This window comes from Python bivittatus, unplaced genomic scaffold (genome assembly GCF_059951505.1).
Source record: "Python bivittatus isolate LINGU-HERP-01145 unplaced genomic scaffold, Pbiv_v1 ctg000850_np1212, whole genome shotgun sequence".
Taxonomy (NCBI): Eukaryota; Metazoa; Chordata; class Lepidosauria; order Squamata; family Pythonidae; genus Python; species Python bivittatus.
In genome coordinates this window covers 3,626,880-3,646,492 of record NW_028277112.1, presented here as the reverse complement: position 1 = coordinate 3,646,492, position 19,613 = coordinate 3,626,880, and the positions used below count along the sequence as shown (strand labels likewise).

The following is a 19,613-nucleotide window of genomic DNA, read 5'->3' as shown; positions in this document are numbered from 1 at the left end:
GTCACACAGTCAGCCAGATGTTTAGACTGGATTTGGCATTTTTATCCACGTATCAAGTCCTTCCCAAGGATCTAGGATAGGCAGATGTCATTGTTTGATGGTGTTAAAGATATCATCCACAGGATGTAAGCTGTTCCAAGTAAAGCTACCTTTTGCAATTGACTGATGATTTTTTCAATGCCAATGGTCTTCAAGTGGTGCTCCAGATGTTTTGGGATTGCCCCTAAGGCACCTATAACTATTGGTACTATCTTTGCTTTCTTTTGCCATAGTTGTTCTACTTCTATTTGCAGGTCTTTATATTTTGTGATTTTCTCCAGTTCTTTCTCTTCTATTCTGCTGTCTCCAGGTAGTGCAATGTCCACTACCCAGACTTTTTTGTCTTTCTTATCAACAGTTGTTAAGTCTGGGGTGTTGTGTGGCAGGTGCTTGTCTGTTTGAATTCTAAAGTCCCAGAGCACTTTAGCTTCTTCATTTTCTATTACTTTTCTGTTTTGTGGTCCCACCAGTTCTTGCTTGTAGGCAAATGGTATTTCTTGCACATATTCCAATGCACTATTGTTGCTACTTTGTCATGCTGTTGACTGTAGTCAGTCTGTGCGATCTTGCAGCAAACTAGGCGGTCCACTGTTTCTTCAGCTTCTTTGCAGAGACGGCATTTGCTGTCTTTTGCTGTCTTCTCAATTCTGGCTTTATATGCATTTGTCCTTAAGGCTTGGTCTTGTGCAGCCAGAATTAGCCCCTCTGTCACTTTCTTCAACTTTCCTGCTCTTAGCCATTGCCAGGTCTTCTTGTTATCTGCTTTGCCTCCTAGATTTTTTGCATAATGGCCATGTAATACGTTGTTGTTGTTGTTGTTGTTGTTGTTAGGCTGACTGTATTAATTCTGATTATGTGACTACTGCCTTCCTTTATTCCTTTGCCCCAGTAAGCTCCTTTTAATATCTAGAGATTTGGTTTCATTAGTTTTCTAAGAGAATTTCTCATTAAATTTCCCACATATAAGACTGCACAATTACTTAGCTACACTTTATGTTTCAGGATTGATCCAAGGTCTTTTAAGTTCTCTATTTCTGGTCTTTGGACAGAAAGACCCAAAGCACCTTTTTTTCTTCTTTTTATTGTGTTGTGATAAATCTTGGTATATTGTATTGTTTCAATACAGTGGTGTTTATGTAACTGAGGATTACTGACATTCTATTATTTAGATAGCTTAGAGTATTGAAAATAGAGAAAAGAAAAAAAAGTATTCTATCAATATAGAATTACAATTTAGGATGTCAATATTACAAGCATAAAATTATTTGGCTTTTTCATCCAAAAGTTGAGTATAACATTGAAAAACAACTGCTGCAACTCACATCAAAGCATTTAGCCCACGATGAAGATTTTGATCTTAAGCTTATTATCAGGTATTAAGTCTCCATTGTATTGTTACTCTGTGTGTGTGTGTGTGTGTGTGTGTGTACACACGCAGACACAAACACATGTTAATGAATGGAAAAAATAGATAAATGGAGCAAATTTAACAAGAATTAAAATATCAAAAAGTAGGAAAACAAAACAGGAAAATAAAAAGTACTACTGGGTTTCTGACTTCCCCCTTTTTATACATCTGCTAAGTTGCAATATTTATAGACATTTAGGCCCCCTTAAAATTGTTGAAATTGTGTTTCCAGTACTGTGCACAGTTTCTTGCTGCTGTAAGCATATATCTCATTAAATTATGATGTTTCTTGCTGATTTTTTCTGAGATTATACCTAGTAAGAAAAGTTGTGGTTTCATTTCAAATTTAAATTCCAAGATTTTCTGTATTATAATACAGTATGTATGTCTTTCTAGTACTTTTGAGTTTTTTTAATTTTGAGTTTTTTTTACATTTCCACTACATGTGATAAAATGTTCTGGTTCATGACATTTCCAACATTTCTTTGTTTATTTTAGATATAATTGATGGTGTTGTATACCATCTATAAAACATTTTGTACCAATTTTCCTTTAGGTTATAATTTGCTGTAAATTTCATAGGTTTAGTCCATAATTCTTCCCACTGTTGTGTTTATTTAAAGTTTTGCATCCATTCTATCATATATTTTGTTTGTTCTTTCTTTCTATTTTTCTACTGCAGGGCTGAAGAGACAATATCTCATTAGAAGGACTAGGGGACATACTTGAGCAGGGATCTCCAAACTCTTCAGCTCACTGAAGTTTTAGATTGTTCATAGACCCCCAAACATTTATTATATGAAAAATAATTTAATAAATACTATTTTAACTAATAATATTACGAATAATAATAATTTCGACCCCTTGGATAGTCCCACTGACCCTTAGGGGTTGATACTGACCACTTTGGAGACCCCTGAACTAGAGGGTTATCAGCTTGACTGGTGGTCACCTTTAATAATTACTAGGAATCCCTTGGAAGGAAATGCCTGCCTGTGAGGGTTTAAATTATACATCCTTTCAGTTTGTAATAGGGGAAGTAGAAAATTATGCCACAGCCTTTCAGTATAAAGAGTTTTGCACAGCACACATTCACTTAACTGTCTCTCTAACCCACAATAAACAGAGCTCACTAAGAGACAGTAATTTTTTTTTCTCTATTTCCCTCTATTCCCCTCCTTTCCTCTTCTCAAGAAGAACAACTTAAGTTGTTTTGTGGGCCCAAGCCACCTACCTGCCACCAGTGCAATAGATTTTCTCCTTAATTGTGCTACTGTGACAGAAGCCAGCTCTTTCTCTCATCTTTCCCCCATATTTATTATATACCTATTTCCTTAGAGGGTTTGCAAAAGTTGGGAACTTGCAAGGCTGCAATAGATGCATTCAACCAAAATAAATGCAGTTTCATGTCCAAATGCTAGGCAAAAATGAGATTGCCTAGAGCAGAGCAGAAGCAGCAATGAGTCTGAGGCACACTCCACTGGTCTGTGCACCCTGCAGGAGGAACACTACTATATAGTATTCAAAAAATCTGAATTGAAAGAAAAGTCATCAAAACAAAGAATAAGATTAAGTTCACTTAATAAAATACTTACAAAGACAGATTTTCTTCATAAGATTCAGCAGAAATGCCAGTAATCCTGTTTTCTTCTTCACTAGGTTCTGATTTTAGAGTAACGCTGAGCATCTCTGCTTTTTCAAGAATAAATATAATCCTGCAAGCAGCCTCAATGAATTTATCTAACAAAGAATACTTGTTCTAGGCCTACAAATTTAGCAAAAAGAAATAAGCACTCTTGTAGTGAAAGCTACTTATCAGCATAAAAACTGGAGTGTAATTATGAAGTAACAGGATACCAACTCCCTTCACTTTAAGGAAATATATACTCTATCAGCGATCACTTCCTAACAGAAACACATCTTACTAGCCAACTTCAACAAACAGTGTGACACAGCAAAAATTAAATTCATTCTTATTACATTGTTACCTTATTCTAGTTTTTCAACAAAAATCATTAGGGAACATGCAGGATATATCCAAAGGGAAGTTATAGGTTATCTTAACATGAAATTAACAGGACTATAATGTATTTTGCATTCTAGAAAAATGTTAAGTAAGAGATGGCACTGGCCTTGGACTATGAAACAGTAAAATACAAAGCTAAAGAATTCAGAAGCCAGTGCAATTTAAAACCCAGTGCAATTTAAAAATATGCAAAAAATAGCCATGATCAGCTAAGACTTTCAGTCAAGAGAAAATTGTTTGAAACAACTGATTCTCCTATCCCACTCCGTTCTGTATAATTAGCAAAAGAGAGAATTAGATAATTAGAAATATATTTTTGCCTTATCTTCTTCACCCAACCCACACAATTGTTTAATATTATTAAAGATACTTCCCTATTGATAGCATTTAGGTACAATGTAAATTACCAAATACAAAAATTATTATTAACGCATAATATTGTCCCTATTTTTAAAAATACAGGAAGGATGGAATAGAAAAAATGAATCTGTAAATGACAGTTCTTCCTTCCCCTCTTCTCATTTTCACTTCTCAGATAACAGAGCTTGTGGAACTCCTGAATTAATGCCTATAGGTTATTTTAGGATGGATGAAGCTGAAACTTAATCCAAAAAGATAGAAACACTCTGGATGGGGAACCGTTCAGTCTGGATGAAGGCTTGCAATTGATGCGAGAAGAAATTTCACTCTTCCTAATGTTGGATTGTTTAGAAATGTGTTTCTGGTTCCAATTCAATTGATCTTTATATCACTAGGTGATTGACATCATGTTATCTGAAGGAATGCCTTCATATTTGCATCAAATTAGTTTCAAAGACTCTGCTTATTGTAGAAAGTAAGGAAGATGACCTGGACAGAGGTCAAGAGACCTGTTACCAAAGAGACAAGAGGTGAAACATATTTTAAGTCCACAACTGACAAAAAATATATAGAAGAGGCTCAGACAAACACCTCCCTAATTCAGAGGAATTTAAGAAGGGGGAAGAGATACAACACAATCAGACTTGAAAGATTCTGTTATTATAGCCACTCTCAATAAAAAGAGTTTTACCCTTCCTGTGGAGATGATTTCCTGGTCTGGTTTACCTGGTGGGGCTGACACTTACATACATTATTAGACAGGCAGACATGAGGCCAAAGACTTTATCAGTGGCCTGAAATTTAAGGAACTATATAAGCAAGACTCATATTTTAAAAGCTTATGAATGGGCAATTATAACAAACAGGAACTTACACTTCCAGTTAGTGAGATAAGAGATGCTATCAGATCTTTCTGAGGAATATCTCAGTGGCAGTTACTAACTACCACTACCAACTATGTGATTGCCAGCCCTTCAATGGAGGCAAGGTCAAGAAACAGGCATAGCAGGGATTCCAGGGATGCTCTTAATTGTTGTAGGGTGGAATAACAGAATCTTGAAAGCCTGTAAGAGCTTTTCTTTGTCCTTTCTTATCCTAAACAAAAACACAGAGAGGTTATTTTGAATTTCTCATGCTTCTCTTTTTCTCAGTACTGAGTAACCTTTTCCAAAAGTCTCCTCTTAACAATTCGCTTATTCTTCCCCCGTTCTAAGGCCAGGTCTACATTCCTTCACAATAACTAAGAAAAGCTAATAAATCATAACCTTCTACATATGGGGATTCAAGCTTACTGTGTCCACATTCAGAGGAAAAAAAGCCATTTCAAAAAAAGTTCTTTAAAACCAGATGCACATTTAATCTGCAATCTGACCCACGAAGAAGACTGCTCTCCAGGCTAAGCAGAGTCCAGAGTTTAGCTCTCTAGTCAGTATGTTTATTAAAGAATTAAGTAGCAAAGAGTAAAAAAGGCACATTGCTTTTTAATAATACAATGAAATACAGACTGAGTTAACTAAAATGATAGAGATATTTAATGGAGAATGTCAGTTAAATCCATTATAATACTGCAGTGAAAGTTTGTCTTGAGATCCAATAAGACGTGATGCTCTATTAATGTAGTAAAAATACTCATTTTTTTCCTGTAAAATCATTTATTAGTTATAGCAATGCTTCCTACAGCAAATGAACCATAGTTTTATCATTCTAAATGAATTTTGCTTCACAATACGCTGCAATATGTCCCAGTGCAAAGCCTATTCAGAAGCTACATAATTACAAGGCTCAAATTTAATTTTCTATCATACCATAGCTATTTGAGTGACATCTTGTGGTGTAATTCTGCATTGCTATATCATAAATTAATCACATTAGCAAACTCATTTCACTTTATTTATGGAATTTCTATCCAACAATCCAGTAACGTAGAAATCTACAAATGTTAATCTATTAACAAGCACCAAGCAGCAACAGTGAAAAGCAGCAAAAGCACAAAAACCTACTGAAATAAAGCACTTACACTGACATATTTCTACAGCAGTTTTCCTAAACTTTGGATACCACACCACTAAGGATTAATTCTAGAATCTACCTGTTCCATTAAGCAGCAGAGAGATCTGAGAAAAGGCCTTCAAAGAAACAGAGCTCCTTTCTAGACAGGTTCATATTAAATTTCTTAAATTATCAGTTAATAAAGTATTCCTCTGATAACAGCCAGACAGATACTTCTGAGAAGAGCATGAGGGCCATATCAGAGAAGATGCTACATTTGCACATATAGTTTTGCCAGCACTGCCAAATACTCTTTTCTTCATACTTATAAGGTAACATTTTCCAGGCAAACTATACATGTACACAATCTGTATAATAACATAAATATATAAATTATAAAATATATTTCTGAAGTTTAGTTTTCTATGAAGCTCATTCATAAGACAATTAGAGGAGATATCCCCAGAATCCAACAGCTTTATCAAAATGAAACATCATGACAGAAGCTCCACGCCTTACATACATGAATGTGACTTCATGATGCACATACAGAAAGGATGGATTTGTAACACTTGTTTTATCGTCTGTCCCGCTCCCCCAGCCCCCAAGGTCATCCATGATGGCTAAGATGTTGGACTAGGACTGCGGAGACCCACAGTGTACTCTACCTTTAGCCATGGAAAAGCATGATATAGTTTTGATCCAGTCATTCCTTCTTAGCTCAGACTTGTTGCACTTGGGATAAAATGAAGAGAGTTCCCTATGTAAGGTGCCTTGAGCTTCTGAAGGAAATGTGGAATACAAATCAAATAATCAATCCCTAGAGACCCAATATAAAGTCTCAGAGTTGCCCAACTTGCATTAGAACATTAACGTTGAAAAAACAAATCTGGATTTGTGGGAAAGATCATGTAAGACAAAGCTGGAGAAAAGTACTATCAGCTACCAGCTAAGGGATTGACTAACCCAACTCAAGAAATATTCTCAATCTGAAAACATGCCATTTCAAAGGAAACAAGAGAAATACAGCTACGCCCAAGGCCAGATGAAATGCATTCCAAAGTTATCAGAGCATTCAAAGAACTGAATAGTACCACTTATTGATAAGTCTGTTTTTCTCTTTTTTGCCACATTAAATTTGAAAAATTCTCCACTCCATTCACACAAATTTAGCAAAATATAGTTTAAATATTTGCACTGTATCTTTATTTATTTATTTGTTTATTTATATTTATTTATTTATCAAATTTGTCACTGTCCATCTTGTTGAAACGACTCTGGGCAGTTTACAAAACAGTTAAAATCAATTAAAATTACAAAATTACATCTACTATTAATAAATAGAAAATAAATAGATCCAAGAATAATTGGCAGTCACTCAGGAAGCGTCATCAAGGCGCCAGGTTTGGATAAGATTGTTATCACCCCACGCAACTTGGGAGAGCCAGGTCTTTAATCCTTTCTGGAAGGCCAGGAAGGTAGGGGCCAGCCACACCTCTGGGGGAAGAATGTTCCAAATGGCAGGGGCAATGGCAGAGATTTAACAAAAGGATTACATGCAGAGTGGGAGACTGCCCTAAAAAATGAAAGAAAATCAAAGCCACCAAACAATTATATATATCATATTTATCTAGCCGCCCATCTCACAGAAAGGGACTCTTGGCCACGTACAACGATTAAGAAGAATAAATACATAAAAACAATTACAAATAAAAAACTATGAAAGCACACAAAACAGGAGGGGATAAAATTAATAAGGGAGCCACCGCAAAACCTCCCCGCTCCCCTGAGAGCCCCAGGCCTGATCACACCGCCAGGTGTTGAGGGACTTGCGGAATGTTAAGAGGGATGGAGCTAATCTCACTTCTGGGGAGAGAAGATTCCACAAAGTGGGCGCCATGGCAGAGAAGGCCCGCCTCCTGGGACCTGCTAAATGTAATCTTCTGGCAGACGGGAACTGCAGCATGCCTTCTCTGCCAGACCTGATGGGATGGGCAGATGTGATCGGGGAGAGGCGGCCCCTCAGGTAACCCAGCCCCATGCCATGAAGGGTTTTAAATGTCAAAACCAGCACCTTGAATTGGACCCGGAAGCAAACTGGCAACCAGTGCAGCTCATGGAGCAGAGGTGTAACATGTACTACCCTAGGGGCACACATATAGTGGGGCAAAAAAGTATTTAGTCAGCCCCCAATTGTGCAAGTTCTCCCACTTAAAAAGATGAGAGAGGCCTGTAATTTTCATCATAGGTATACCTCAACTATGAGAGACAAAATGGGGGAAAAAATCCAGAAAATCACACTGTCTGATTTTTAAAGAATTTATTTGCAAATCATGGTGGAAAATAAGTATTTGGTCAATATCAAAAGTTCATCTCAATACTTTGTTATATATCCTTTGTTGGCAATGACAGAGGTCAAACGTTTTCTGTAAGTCTTCACAAGGTTTTCACACACTGTTGCTGGTATTTTGGCCCATTCCTCCATGCAGATCTCCCTCTAGAGCAGTGATGTTTTGGGGCTGTCGCTGGGCAACATGGACTTTCAACTCCCTCCAAAGGTTTTCCATGGGGTTGAGATCTGGAGACTAGCTAGGCCACTCCAGGACCTTGAAATGCTTCTTACGAAGCCACTCCTTCGTTGCCCGGGCGGTGTGTTTGGGATCATTGTCATGCTGAAAGACCCAGCCACGTTTCATCTTCAATGCCCTTGCTGATGGAAGGAGGTGTTCACTCAAAATCTCACGATACATGGCCCCATTCATTCTTTCCTTTACACGGATCAGTCGTCCTGGTCCCTTTGCAGAAAAACAGCCCCAAAGCATGATGTTTCCACCCCCACGCTTCACAGTAGGTATGGTGTTCTTTGGATGCAACTCAGCATTCTCTCTCCTCCAAACACGACGAGTTGAGTTTAGACCAAAACGTTCTACTTTGGTTTCATCTGACCATATGACATTCTCCTAATCCTCTTCTGGATCATCCAAATGCTCTCTAGCAAACTTCAGATGGGCCTGGACATGTACTGGCTTAAGCAGGGGGACACATCTGGCACTGCAGGATGTGAGTCCCTGGCGGCGTAGTGTGTTACTGATGGTAGCCTTTGTTACTTTGGTCCCAGCTCTCTGCAGGTCATTCACAAGGTCCCCCCGTGTGGTTCTGGGATTTTTGCTCACCGTTCTTGTGATCATTTTGACCCCATGGGGTGAGATCTTGCATGGAGCCCCAGATCAAGGGAGATTATCAGTGGTCTTGTATGTCTTCCATTTTCTAATTATTGCTCCCACAGTTGATTTCTTCACACCAAGCTGCTTGCCTATTGCAGATTCAGTCTTCCCAGCCTGGTGCAGGTCTACAATTTTGTTTCTGGTGTCCTTCAACAGCTCTTTGGTCTTGGCCATAGTAGAGTTTGGAGTGTGACTGTTTGAGGTTGTGGACAGGTGTCTTTTATACTGATAACAAGGTCAAACAGGTGCCATTACTACAGGTAACGAGTGGAGGACAGAGGAGCCTCTTAAAGAAGTAGTTACAGGTCTGTGAGAGCCAGACATCTTGCTTGTTTGTAGGTGACCAAATACTTATTTTCCACCATGATTTGCAAATAAATTATTTAAAAATCAGACAATGTGATTTTCTGGATTTTTTTTCTCATTTTGTCTCTCATAGTTGAGGTATACCTATGATGGAAATTACAGGCCTCTCTCATCTTTTTAAGTGGGAGAACTTGCACAATTGGTGGCTGACTAAATACTTTTTTGCCCCACTGTTAACTGCCTGCGTCGCTGCATTTTGCACCAGCTGAAGCTTCCAGATACTCTTCAAGGGCAGTCCCATATAGAGTGCATTACAGAAATCCAAACAGGAGGTGACTAAGGCATGAGTGACAGTGATTAGGTTCCTCTGATCTAGGAATGGGTGCAACTGGCGCACAACACGAAGCTGTGCAAAGGCCCTCCTAGCCACGACTGCCATCTGCTCTTTAAGCAGGAGTTGTGAGTATAGGAGGACTTCCAGATTGCGCACAGGGTCTGTCTGGGGCAGTGCAACCCCATTCAGTACCAAAGATGGCATAGCCCTAGCACCAGAAGGCCCCAAAACCCAAAGCCACTTACTCTTGCCAGGGTTCAGTTGAAGCCTGTTGTTCCCCATCCAGGCCCTCATAGCCTGCAGGTACTGGAATAAGACATTCAAAGCATCACCTAATTCTCCAGGGGCAGAGATATATAATTGGTTATCATCAGCATAATGATGATACCTCACCCCATGGCGACAGATGAGCTCGCCCAGCGGCCTCATGTAGATGTCAAATAGGAGGGAGGACAGCACCAAACCCTGTGGCACCCCACATAACAGGGGCCAAGAGTGGGATCTCTCCTCCCCAACCATCACCAAGTGGCATCGGCCCCAGAGGAAGGAGGTGAACCAGCACAGTACAGTGCTGCCCACCCCCAATCCTCTGAGCCAATCCAGGATACCATGCTCAATGGTATCGAAAGCCGCAGAGAGGTCAAGTAGGGCAAGGAAGGATGCACAACCCCCATCCCACCCTTGCCAGAGATCATCCAAAAGCGCAACCAATGCTGTTTCCAACTCATACCTGAATCCCAACTGAAAGGGATCCAGATAATCCGCTTCACCAAGGTCCTCTGAAGCTGCTCCACAACCACCTTCTCAATCACCTTCCCCAAAAAGGGGAGGTTAGATACTGGACGAAATTTGTCCAGTATAGTGGGGTCTAGCAATGGCCTCTTGAGGAGGGGGCGAACCAAGACCTCCTTAAGAGGTGAGAGAACAACCCCCTTATTCAAAGATGCATTAACCATTGCTAGAATCCACCAACACAACACCCCCGGGCCGCTTTTAAAAGCCAGGAGGGGCATGGATCTAAAGAGCAGGCATACACAGGCCTCGGGAAGATACAAAAGATAAAATAGTATCTGGTAAAAGACAAACATTAAAAGTGAAAATTCGGAAACGAGTTTCTTGTAGGCTACATTAAACATGAGCCAGCAGTTTGATACAGCTACTGAAAAGGCAAATGCTACCTTGGGATGCAACAACAGAAGCACAGAGTCCAGATCACAAGAAATAATTGTCCCACTCTATTCTCTTCTAGTCAAAAACCACTTGGAATACTATGTCCAATTCTAGGCATCACGGTTCAAACAGGATAGTGACAACTTGGTGCAAGTTCAAAGGACATTTATGAACATGGTGAGAGATCTGGAATCTAAGCCCTATAGGGAATTGTTAAAGGATCGAGAGATCCTCAATTCTACAAAAAAGACAATTACAGGGAGGTATGATAGCAGTCTTCAAATATCTGAAGACATTGCATAGAAGAGGGAGTGTTCCCTCAGAGGTGTCAGGTTCAGCCCAAAAAACTTCCCAAGACAGTACAGGTCTAGTTCAATAGCTTTTATTAGCTTTCACCCACAAAACAGAATCCTGCCAGACTGAATCTAAACTTCCCAAGCCAGCAAGCAAACACCGCGAATTCCTTAGGGTGGTGCCAGTCTCATCCTCTTAACCTTCCCACACTCCTGCTGGGGGCTAAGGAAATGCTTATCTCCCCGAGCGCGGCCTTCACCAAACCATTCCATCACAGAGGACAGGAAAGGTTCAATGTAGTTAAAATTACAAAGGAGTAGGATTAGGTTAGACATGAAATTCCTGATTGTATGAACTATCAGCCAGTAGAATAGGCTGTCACATGAAGTGGACATCTTTTTTGCTGCCGGGTTTTAAACAGAATCTGGATGGTCATCTGTCCGAGATGTTACAGTAGATCCTATCCTGAGCAAGGGATTGGACTAGATAACCTCTACAGTTCCTCCCAACTCACAAATTCAACATATTATTTTCTGCAGAGAAGATTCTCATTCTCTACCACCACATGGATCAGCTTGTTGTATGGAGAACTGCAAAGTTCAGTATAAAATTCCCAACAATTAAAGTGATATGATACAGTTGAAGTATTACTATATCATTTAGAGGAAACATTACTATAATACATTATTAGCAATCACTCAGCCAGTTAACAGATTGAGAGTTAATCATAAGTAACCAGTGGCATTAGATTAGAAAGGCATGTTAATATATAAACCTACTTTATCTTATTTTTCTTAAGACCATCAGTGCTTGAACAGAAGAAATAGCTCCAAAGTTTGTATACATTTTTTTTTAACACAAAAGTTGGTTGAAAAAACTCTTTCTGGTCTATTCAGAGATTGCTTTGGAGGTGTACTTGAAACTGTTCTTCCATACTGTCAACAAAGTGCTTTTGGAATTCAGACAAGCTTCCAGATGTCAGGATTTCCATGTTTTCTATCCGCTTCTGGGTATAATGATGGGTATGAGAGATGAAGCACCTGATTTTGAAGCACCTATTGCAATCCTGGGTACAATCCAAAAGAATCCTCTAAGAAGTAACATAAACATCTAGGTACTAATAACTTAATTTTCAAATGTCCAAGTTGTGTCAAGTAAATATCTTTATAGCAGTTCTAAACAGTAAAGATTCTTTACTAAAGAATAAAGAATATTACTAAAATTTAAAAAGTTGTAAATAAAACTGAATGAAATTAATACAGTTAACAAATATTTCACTAAGATTTTGTAAAGGTTTAAGTTTTGCAATAAACATAATAAGGCTATGCTAGATGTTCGTCTCCATAATAGAGCTATATAAATTGTTCATTGCCACAAAGTTGCTAATGCCAAGCTGCCCATTTCTCACTCTAATGGCAAATTTATAGCTCTGCAAATATTTTATCTAATGTAGAAAAACTGGTTTTTAAAAGCTAATACAATTGGAGGGGAAGCTTATACTGGACGACAAGTCTTAAGAAAAGCAATTTATTAAAAATTATTTCTATCCATTTACTTAATACTGCTTACATGTGTTAATAGGCTGGTAAGTATTTTATTGTTACCTCACTTATTCTCAAGACTCACTAAACAAAATATAATGTGGTTCTGTAACTATACAATCTATGGTACATTAGCATCTGGAATAACATGTACAGTTCTGGTCACATCTGAAAAAGATAAAATTGCTCACTCACAATTATATTTCCCCACAACTGGACAGAACTTCAAAGAAAAATATTAAAATCGCTCAAGGAAAATTAACAAAAATTTTTTTGATTTGATGGACAATTTAGGGTTGGTTGATATATGGGGACAGAAAAATGGCAATTCAAGAGAGTATACCTATTTTTCAGAAAGACATAGATCTTTTTCATGAATAGACATTATTTGGATTTCAAAGAATTTGATTACTAAGGTCTCTAAAGTAGAGACTTTACCAAAGACCTTTTCAGATCATAATCCTGTGAGTTTGGTTTATAAAAGGAAATCTAATTCTATTAGATGAAGAGTAAATGAAATCTTGTTACAAAAAGAGGCAATAGTGGAGGACTGTAAAAAAAAATTAAAAGAATTTTTTGAAAATAATTTAAACAAAGGCACTGATTTAAGAATGGTTTGGGATGCAAGTAAGCTTTTATTAGAGGTTATTTTATAAAAACACAATACTGAACTTAAAAAGAAGAAGCAAGAGAAAACACAAGCTATTTTGGATGAGATAAAAGCAAAAGAAAAAGAATTGAAGAAATTTCCAGAGAAATTCAACAAATTAAGCTTTTACAGCAAGTTATCTATGCTAACAGTAAGAGAAATGGAAATATAAATGAATTATGTAAAGCAAAAAAAATTGAATTTGCAAATAAACCAAGGAAACGGCTGGTATATAAATTAAGAAAAGAGAATGAAAAGAAAATGACATTGAAAATTCAAGAGAGAGATACTGTTTTAATGGACCATATGGCTTATGCAAAAAGTGTTTCATCAGTATTACTCTAATATGTATAAAGGACATGACATTTCTTTGAAGAAAATAGATGAATAATTAGAAAAACAAAATCTGCCAAAGATTACAGAGGAACAAAGACAAATTATGAATGGACCTATAACAATAACGGAAGTTTCTGAGGCTATAAAAAAGATTAAACCAGGAAAAGTGCCTGGACCAGCTGGACTATTGGGTTTTTACTATAAACATTTTGAGGATAAACTTTTAGAACCTCTACAAAACATGATGACTTCTATTTCACAGGGGGCAAAGATGCCAAAGATTTGGAAAGAGGCTAATATAGCACTAATACTTAAAGAGGGATGAGATTTGACTTTAACAAGAAACTAAAGACTGATATTATTATTGATTGAATAATGATTATAAGTTGTTCACAATGATTTTAGCGGATAGATTGAAAATAACTTTGCAAGAATGTATTCATGAGGATCAATGTAGGTTCTCACCTAAAAGACATTGAAGGACAATGTTAGAACTGTGTTGGGCATTTTGGAATATTTGGAACAACATCATGAAAAGCAAGCTGCATTGATTTTCTTGGATGCAGAGAAAGCCTTTGACAATTTGAATTGGACCTTTTTATTTAAAGTTTTGGAAGATATTAATTTTGAAGAGAATTTTATAAAATGGGTAAAATCAATTTATAGTTCACAGAAAGCACACATTATTGTTAATGGAGATCTAACAAAACATGTGAAATACAAAAAGGAACAAGACAGGGCTGCTCATTGTCCCCTCTTCTGTTTATTTTGGTTCTTGAAATACTGAATAGAGACATAAGACAAGACAAAAGGATTGTGGGATTCAAAATTAAAAAAGAGACTTATAAGTTAAGAGCTTTTGCGGATGACGGTGCTGATTTTGGAAGATCTTTTAAAAGGAATTGAAATATTAATGAGTAAATTAAAAGAATTTGGTGCACTAGCAGGCTTTCAGATTAATAAACAGAAGATGAATATATTAACAAAATATATAAAAATATAAGATCAAACAGAATTGATGAATAAAATGGGTTTTAAAATTGAGAAGAAAGTAAAATACTTGGGTATGACAAATATGAATTGTATGTTATATAAAAATAATTATATTAAGGCATGGAATGAAATTAAAAAATATATGGTAAGATGGGAGAAAATACAACCATCATCACTGGGGAGAATTTCTGTGATTGAGATGAATGTTTTACCTAGAATGCTATTTCTGTTTCAGACAAAACCTGTTTTGACAACCGATGTACCATTTAAACAATGGCAAAAGGATATATTTAAATTTGTGTGGCAGGGGAAAAAACCACAAGTTTTTTGGTTGTGTTACATAAGGTGTTACAACATGTAAAAGAAAGAGGAGGATTGGGTCTTCCTGATTTGAAAGTACAGGTAGTCCTCACTCTAACAACCACAGTAGGGACTGGAAAATTCATCGTTAAGCAGGGTGGCTGTTAAGCAAGGCATCATGTGACCACACCCAATTTTATGATATTTTTTGTGGCGGTTGTTAAGCAAATCACTGTAATGTTAAGTGAATCACATGGTTGCTAAGCGAATCACACAGTTGTTAAGTGAATCATGTGGTTCTCCATTGATTTTGCTCACTAGAAGCCAACTTGGAAGGTTGCAAATGGCAACCACAAAACCCTGGCACGCTGCAACGTTCGTAAGTGCGAGCTGGTCGTCAAGCGCCCAGATCGCAATCACACCATCCTAACTTAGAATGGTCACTAAATGAATGGTTGTTAAGCAAGGACTACCTATATATTTTGCAGCCTATTGCTTAGTCTGGATGAAAGAGTGGGTGTTCCTGAGAAATAGAAAGCTTTTGGAGTTCGAAAGACATGACTTGAGATTTGGGTGGCATGGATATTTATGGTATGATAAATCTAAGGTTAATGTAGATTTTAAAATCATTTTGTTAGACATGCCATATTGAGAATATGGAATAGTTACAAAGCCAGGTTGTGCCCAAAAACACCACTGTAGCTTTCAGCATGAGAAGCATTTTATATTTGTCAATAGTTTTCTTATATACAATTATTAAAAAGATTTAAAGTAGACAAAGAATTTTTGGTTTTGAACAGTGTAAAACTGCATTTGAAATAGAACTGTGTACAAATGACGAACATGTAATTGCTAAAATATATAAACTTTTACTGAAATTTGAAACAGAAGAACAAGTGAAAGAGTATATGATAAAGTTGGCTAAAATGGGAGAAGATGTGGTTGAAATTCTGAAATTTACATTATGTTATAATCCTAAAGAGAATTTTTATAAAATGATATATCGTTGGTATACATCACCAGAGAAATTGTCTAGAATGTATAAAGGTAATTCAAATGTATGTTGGAAATATGAACAAGAAGGGACATTTTATCATGCTTGGTGGACATGTTAAAAAAGCCGGAAAGTTTTAGATTCAAATGCATACACTAATTCAGAAGATTTTAAAGATGAATATACAATTGAAACTGGAGGCTTTTCTTTTGGTACTGATAGACAAACAGCTGGAAAAAAGTTATGGAACTATGTTTTTATACATGGTAATTGCAGCGAGATTATTATATGCACAAAGATGGGAAGATTCAATGCTATCCTCAATGGAGAAATGGATGGTGAAGATTTTGCTGAGGAATTTGCTGGGATGGCCAAATTGAGTTCTTTGATTTGAGAAAAGACATTATCTACGTTTATTGCTGACTGGAAATCCTTTATAGACTTTTTGCATGAAACAGAAAAAAATTAATTTATGATTTATGGTTTTGATGATGAGAAAAAAATAGATTACAGGTAATCCTCAACTTCGACCATCCGTTTAATGACCGTTCAAAGTTACAACAGCACTGAAAAAAGTAACTGCAACTGGTCCTCGCACTTATGACCATCGCAGCATCCCCACAGTCCTGTGATCAGAATTCAGGCACTTGGCAACCGGCATGTATTTATGACGGTTACAGCATCCTAGGGTCACTTGATCGCCATTTGCAACCTTCCCAGGGGGGTTCCAACAAGCAAAGTCAATGGGAGAAGCCATATTCGCTTAACGACCACGGCAAAAAAGTTTGTAAAATTGGGTGCAACTCACTTAACGACCACATCGCTTAGCAATGGAAGTTTCAGTCCCAATTGTGGTCGTACATTGAGGACTACCTGTATAGGAAAAAAAGTGATTATGTTATAAACATAGAGTAAGAGGTAAATTTATACTTCTATTTATGACTACTGTAAGGAAAATCGGAAGCTACTTTATATTTTCTTTCCTTTCTTTTTTCTGCACTTTTGGCTTTGTCTTTCTTTTTTTTTTCCTCTCTTATCTTTATTCTATATTAGTTTCTATTAGTTTTTATCTTTCTTTTTAAAACTTTTAATATAAAAAAATGAAAAAGATATAATTGAATAGGAAAAAGTGTAGAAGAAGGCAAACAAAGTGATAAGGGAGCTCAAACATGTTCCCTATGAGAAAAGCAAGAAGATTTGGGACTAATCTTCCCAATTTTTTTCCTAAGGCTAAAAGCTTGGGGGAAAAAAGCGATTTAGAGAAAGTGTACAAAATCATACACAGGATAAAAAAGCGGGCAGTGTTTTTCTTTACATCTCAAAACATTAGGACCAGAGTTTGCCCAGTGAACTGACTGAAAGAAAATATAGAACAGACCAAAAAACAAAATCACTTCTCCACATAAACACATAATTATTTTGTAGAATTCACTACCATTAAGACTCAGATGACATAAAGAGGATCTGGATTAATTCACAGAAGACAGGTCTATCCAGCACTATTAGTCTTGAGCCTCAGTGTACTTCCAGTTCAGGGAAAATATGCTTTAAAAATATCAGTTGCAGAAAGAGATTATGTCTCCATCTTGTGAATACCAGAGAGATATCTGGTAGGATAATCTGGGATGATCCTAGGCTAAGATCCCTAGCCCAATCCAGCAAGGCATGTCATATGCTCTTACATTTTTACTATAAAAATTATGAATAATGGTGGAGTCAAGTCAAATTTGCCTGCCACATCCTGGCTATTATTCTGTGCTAACTCTGGCTTTCATACATTGGCTGTGTTTGTACAGGGGCATATTCAAAGCCAATTTTAGATGCTTCATCACCAAATTTTTCATAAGCGTAGGTTGAGCTTATGCAAGATGAACTCCATGTAAAATCTATGTAAATGTTACACTGAATACTGAAAAAACAATGGAGGTAATCCAAGTTATCCCAATTCATATAAACCAAAAATATATAACTTGCAGCATTCCAGACATTTGACAACAATTTTAATTGTCTCTGACATTTGTCATTCTGAGTAGAGGTAATAGAAACTGGGAATTCAACAACATTTAGACTACCACAGATCCTTTACTCTTGCACTGGGCCTTATTCTATTTCATTCTACTACAAGCTTGTCTAAGCCACATACTTTGTTCTCATGCCACCTGTCAGATCACAACCAAGAATTTTCTACTGGTTTTATGCTACTTATTATGTCACAGACTGAGCATCAGATAACACTATGTGGATTTAATAGCTCAAAACTCATTTTGGACTTATTTTATAGAATACTTCATCCAAACCATTCATCTTTCCTGGCTCAAATACTTAATGAAACTGGCATAACTCTATAGCAGCAGGCACAGTGCCACTCTAACAGATGGGCCTAGACTGTAGTCATGCCAATGAAGCAATATATGCATGAAATTTAAATATTAAGGCTGGAGTTCTCTGCAAGAAATTCACCCATTCACTTCCAATCTTTCCAAGCCTTTTGAACAGAATGTGCTGATTCAACATTAAATTATTCCAATATTATACAAACACTTTATACAAGCAGCTAAGTTTCTACATTAATCTGAAATAGTCTTCTACACAGAAATGTCAAGAACTAACATTATATAAAATCAACCTATTCAACCAACTTTCCATGGAAAAAGTCCTTTGTAAAACCAAAGAAAGTTCACTTCCAGCTACATTTCCCAACTAGAAATACCCCCACAAATTTGCAAACATTCTGTGCTTGGGAAGAACCTATTCTAAAGATGCATATGGATGAATTCTAATATTCTGTCATTCACTGAAATATTTGCATATTTAAGTAATCACTGATCTTGGCTATCTCAAGAAGCTAAACAAGGTCAGTTCTGGTTAATACTTGGATGGGAAATCATTAAGAAATACCACTGTAATAGTTTAAACTGGGAAAGCAAAAAATGTAGCAGAAAAAGGCATGTCAAACCACTTTTGTATCATACCAAAAAAACAGCATGGACATGTCCATGAAGTCATCAGGAATCAGTTCAACTCAAAGGAAACTTTACCTTTCATCTTTTCCCTGTCTCCAAATTTTGACATTTGACTAAATACTACATAACAGTTTAATTTACTGAACAGATAAGCATAATGCACTCTATATGGGGCTACACTTCAAACAGTACATAAAATACAGCTACTGCAGAACACAGCGTCAACACTATTATCTAGTTGTTGAAAACAGCCCATATAAACACAAAACGTGGATGAAGTTTCCAATTCTTCCTTGTCACACTTAGTAGTTCTCACTGTAAAGATTACCTTTTCCCATACAAACTTTTCTCTAATTTGAAATGATCATCTGAGGTCCTACCATTCCCAGACTGGTTAGATTAATGGTTGCTGCTTTTAAAAAGGCCCTATTATGATGCTTACTTCATAGAGAAAAACTAGCTCCATCTTTATTATGCTGTATTGGGAATATCAAACTTTAAGAATTTTTCATATTGTCTTCAAGTTTTATTATAAATGCTTCCAGTTGTATTTCTTTCAATGCTGCTTTTGTATGAATATTACATATTGCCATTAGTGTCCTGTGGATAGTAGGACAATTATACATGAGCAAAAATAAGGAAAAAAATCCATTTCTGAAGATAAGAAATAAAAAAGGCTTTATAGAG

The 19,613-nt window shown here is 36.8% G+C and overlaps 1 protein-coding gene across 4 annotated transcripts in view; it reads right to left on the bottom strand.

The window, feature by feature from the left end:
• The window catches only part of AP3B1 (adaptor related protein complex 3 subunit beta 1), a 175,155-nt gene that overhangs the window by 146,904 nt on the left and 8,638 nt on the right, over window positions 1–19,613 (bottom strand). The window contains exon 1 of one of the 4 annotated variants that reach the window (XM_088130398.1): window positions 3,043–3,239. The exons of the other annotated variants lie outside the window; for them this stretch is intronic. Coding sequence (XP_087986524.1) covers window positions 3,043–3,134 — 92 coding nt within the window. The 5' untranslated portion in view covers window positions 3,135–3,239. Of the gene's footprint in view, window positions 1–3,042; window positions 3,240–19,613 lie in introns of those variants that run through there. 4 annotated transcript variants of the gene reach the window in all.